This window comes from Microtus oregoni, unplaced genomic scaffold (genome assembly GCF_018167655.1).
Source record: "Microtus oregoni isolate MIOR12 unplaced genomic scaffold, Mior012 000029F_ref0000214, whole genome shotgun sequence".
In the NCBI taxonomy this organism is placed as follows: Eukaryota; Metazoa; Chordata; class Mammalia; order Rodentia; family Cricetidae; genus Microtus; species Microtus oregoni.
In genome coordinates this window covers 6,426,769-6,430,702 of record NW_024543088.1, presented here as the reverse complement: position 1 = coordinate 6,430,702, position 3,934 = coordinate 6,426,769, and the positions used below count along the sequence as shown (strand labels likewise).

Sequence of the window (3,934 nt, the reverse complement as noted above, 5' to 3'; positions counted from 1 at the left end):
AGTTTTTTCCTTCCCAGTCTTATGTAAGTAAATGTGTGCTGGCTGAAGATATTTCCAAAACATTTATAGTCACAGTCCCTTCAGTATAAATCTTCTCAGTACCTCAAATTGTACTGTGATATGCAAAGGCTTTAATAGATGTATCAAACACTAAAAGTTTTACTCTTGTATAAAGACTACCAAGAGGAGGAAAACTTTACCACACTGATTGCACTTAAAGAGTTGCTCTGGCCAGACACTGGTGGCACACCCTTTAATCGAGCACTCAGGAGGCAGAGACAAGACAGACAAATCTCTGTGTGTTCAAGGCCAGCCTCGTCTATGAGTGAGGTCCAGGACAGACTTCAATGCTACAGAGAAACCCTGTCTTGAAAAACCAAAAAATAAAAAAAAAAGTTTCTCTGCAATATGATTTTTTTTTCTCAAGATTTTAAAGCCTGATGACACATACAAAGTCTCTACCACATTGACTATAATTGCAGGGTTTCTATTTAGCATGTGTTCTTTGATGGATGTGGAGACTTCTACAAGATACAAAGGCTTTACTACATTGATTACATTTATAAGGTTTCTCTCCAGTATGTGTTCTTTGGTGATATTGAAGAACACTAACATATGAAAAGGCTTTACCACACTGATTACATTCATAGGGCTTCTCTCCTGTATGTGTTCTTTCATGTACATGGAGATTACTCTTCTGTGAAAAGGCTTTATCACATTGATTACACGCAAAGGGCTTCTCTCCAGTATGTGTTCTTTTATGTACTTGAAGATTATCGAGATATGCAAATAATTTACCACATTCAGTACATTCATAGGGTTTCTCTCCAGTATGTATTCTTTCATGTATTTGGAGTTTAGAGCGTCGTGAAAAAGCTTTACCACATTGATTGCATTCAAAGGGCTTCACTCCAGTATGTGTTCTTTGATGGAAGCGGAGATTACTATTGTTTGAAAAGACTTTATCACATTGATTACATGCAAAAAGCTTCTCGCCAGAATGTGTTCTTTCATGTACTTGAAGATCATTATGATATTCAAAGAATTCTCTACATTTAGTACATTTATAGGGTTTCTCTCCAGTATGTGTTTTTTGATGTACACGAAGATTACTCTTCTGTGAAAATGTTTTATGACATTGATTACACGCAAAGGGCTTCTCTCCAGTATGTGTTCTTTTATGAACTTGAAGATTATTGTGATCTGCAAAGAATTTTCCACATTCAGTACATTCATAGGGTTTCTCTCCAGTATGTGTTCTTTCATGTACTCGGAGATGACTTTTCTGTGAAAAGGCTTTACCACATTGATTACATGAGTAGGGTTTCTCTCCAGTATGTGTTCTTTTATGTACATGAAGATCATATTGATTCGCAAAGACTTTACTACATTGAGTACATTCATGGTGTTTCTCTCCACTATGTGTTCTTTTATGTCTTTGGAGTTTAGAGGGTTGTGAAAAAGCTTTATCACACTGATTACATTCAAAGGGCTTCTCTACACTATATTTTCTTTTATGTTTTTGGAGCTTACCATGACTGGCAAGAGCTTTACTGAATTGGTTACATTCATACTGTTTCTCTCCAGCATGTTTTTGGAGACAACTGGTACCTGCAAAGGCTTCATCATATTGAATAACATCACACGGTTTCTCTGCAGAATGGTTATTTTTGTGCCTTTGAAGATGACTGTAACATGCAAAGGATTTACCACATTGAGTATATTCAGAGCGTTTCTCTCCATTATGGCTTCTTTCATGCCTGCAAAGACAATTGGCACATGTAAAAGTTTTACCACATGCATTGCTCTGATGAATCTTAATATCTGTATGAATTAATTTTGTAATTTTGTCTAATTATAAAGAGGAAGCAGATTTTAAGTTTCATGTTTACGGTATTCTCCTTCATTATGGGGTGTCTTGTGTCTTTGAAGAACCTGTGATAGTAAGAGTCTTTATTTCATGGCCCACATTTATAACATCATTTTTTATGAGATTTTTACATATTTGAAAGGAACTGGATGAACTCAGTTTTGAATAAACTTTACCATACTTACTGAATTCTTAAGTTTTCCTATACTATAATACATACTGAATGAGAAAGTGTACTGGGGCAAACAAAAGTAAGTACACAGTCCAACACTCATAGGGCTTTTCTTCAATGAGAGTTTGTTGAATTTTTCCCAATAAAGTTGGAAAACCAATTAAATATAACCTTGTATCACATTCAACAAGAATACTCAATGTTGAAATACTAAATTTCTTTGATACCTTCTCGTTATTCTGAGAGAGTTCCAATCATTCCTTCCATATCCATATGCTCATTTGCTTGTGTTCAGAGTGACATATGATATACTTATTAAAGGAAGAACAAATAAATGTTTTTCCCATTCAATTCACACAGTTTGACTTAATGTTTCTCTTGCATGTGGTATATGGATTAAGATTTCTTCACAAGAGCCCTTTTGACTCATAAACTCACACTTTCAATAAAGTTAGCAAAGTCACAAGTATATGAGTAAATACTTGCTTCAATAAAGACTGTTATTTAGACAGATTTGGTCAGATACTTATCATCTATTCAATGTATATGCCTTGAGTGGTATGAAATTAAATGAATTGGCAGTTCTATAGCAAAATCTCTTGGGGCTATGATTTAAGTGGTGGCATCAGTTAAGGCATTGTTTTCCTGTCTTCTTTTTTTAGAGGAATGCTTTAGAAACACAGAACAGCTACCGGACATGGAGGTATATGATTCTGTGAGAAACTGATAATGATCAATATATCTCTAGCTGTTCTTATTTTCACTGTTGCTCTGTTTCAAATCTGCCAGGACACATTACAATTTCTTCAAGGAAAATTTGTATCAAGTTGCACATGAAAATTACCTTCTGTGTCTTCTAGCACTTTGACAATGTTCTTCAGAATTATGGTCTTCCCAACTGTAGCCTAAAATATAGTAACAGGAAAATGTATATTATTGGAAATTGTGCAAAATTTAATATCTTAACCATGGCTTAGTTATTCAGCTCATTCTTATTCTTTCTCATAGAAAACTACTCAAGAGAATCAATAAACAAGACAGTTGTCGCTTTATTTTAAAATGTGAAGGGAAGTTCACAGTCTCACCTATGGCTGTGAGGTTTGTGCGTGTCTCCAGCATCACATCTTTGTAGAGACTCTTCTGAGAAGGATTGAGCAAAGCCCACTCATCCTGAGTGAAGTCAATGCGCACATCTTCATAGGTCACTGACTTCTAGAATAATCCAACCAACAGTAAAACAAAGTGTGATCCCGACAATGTAAATGGATACTTCTTATACAGTAATATATTTATCTAATTCTGGGACTTCCTACACTTCTTTCATGAAATAGACATTATAGTGTAATCACCAAGTTACTTTAGAAAGAAACTGATGTGGAGGCTCAGATGCCATTCCTTTGTCCATTACATAGCATACATCCTTGAGAAAGAAATGGCCATGTACAGGCCTACAGACAGAGACAACCAGCAGAACAACACTAACGAGAACACATCAGAGAAATAGTAAGGACAATTATTAACTAGAAAAAAGATGGGAGGGGGCTGGAGAGATGGCTCAGTGGTTAAGAGCATTGCCTGCTCTTGCAAAGGTCCTGAGTTCAATTCCCAGCAACTACATGGTGGCTCACAACCATCTGTAATGAGGTCTGGTGCCCTCTTCTGGCCTGCAGACATACACACAGACAGAATATTATATACATAATAAATAAATAAATAAATAAATAAATAAATAAGAAAGATGGGAAATGTGGGTATATTGACTCATGCCTTTAATACCAGCACTTGATGAAAAGCAGATGAATTAAATTGAGTGCCAGCCAAAGCCTATGCAGTGAGATACACTTTATTCAGAGTTACAAATTAGGAAAACTTGGTCTCCTCCCAAAAATAGT

At 35.6% G+C, this 3,934-nt stretch overlaps 1 protein-coding gene across 1 annotated transcript; it reads right to left on the bottom strand.

The window, feature by feature from the left end:
- Positions 1-392: 392 nt before the first annotated feature.
- LOC121464644 (zinc finger protein 431-like) lies at positions 393-3,447 on the bottom strand. The gene is made up of 4 exons (XM_041677677.1): positions 3,400-3,447; positions 3,128-3,254; positions 2,887-2,947; positions 393-1,688 (listed from the first exon to the last, which is right to left on the bottom strand). Exons 1-4 carry the CDS (start codon positions 3,445-3,447, stop codon positions 488-490), a joined length of 1,437 nt encoding a protein of 478 aa, XP_041533611.1. The 3' UTR covers positions 393-487.
- Positions 3,448-3,934: the final 487 nt, after the last annotated feature.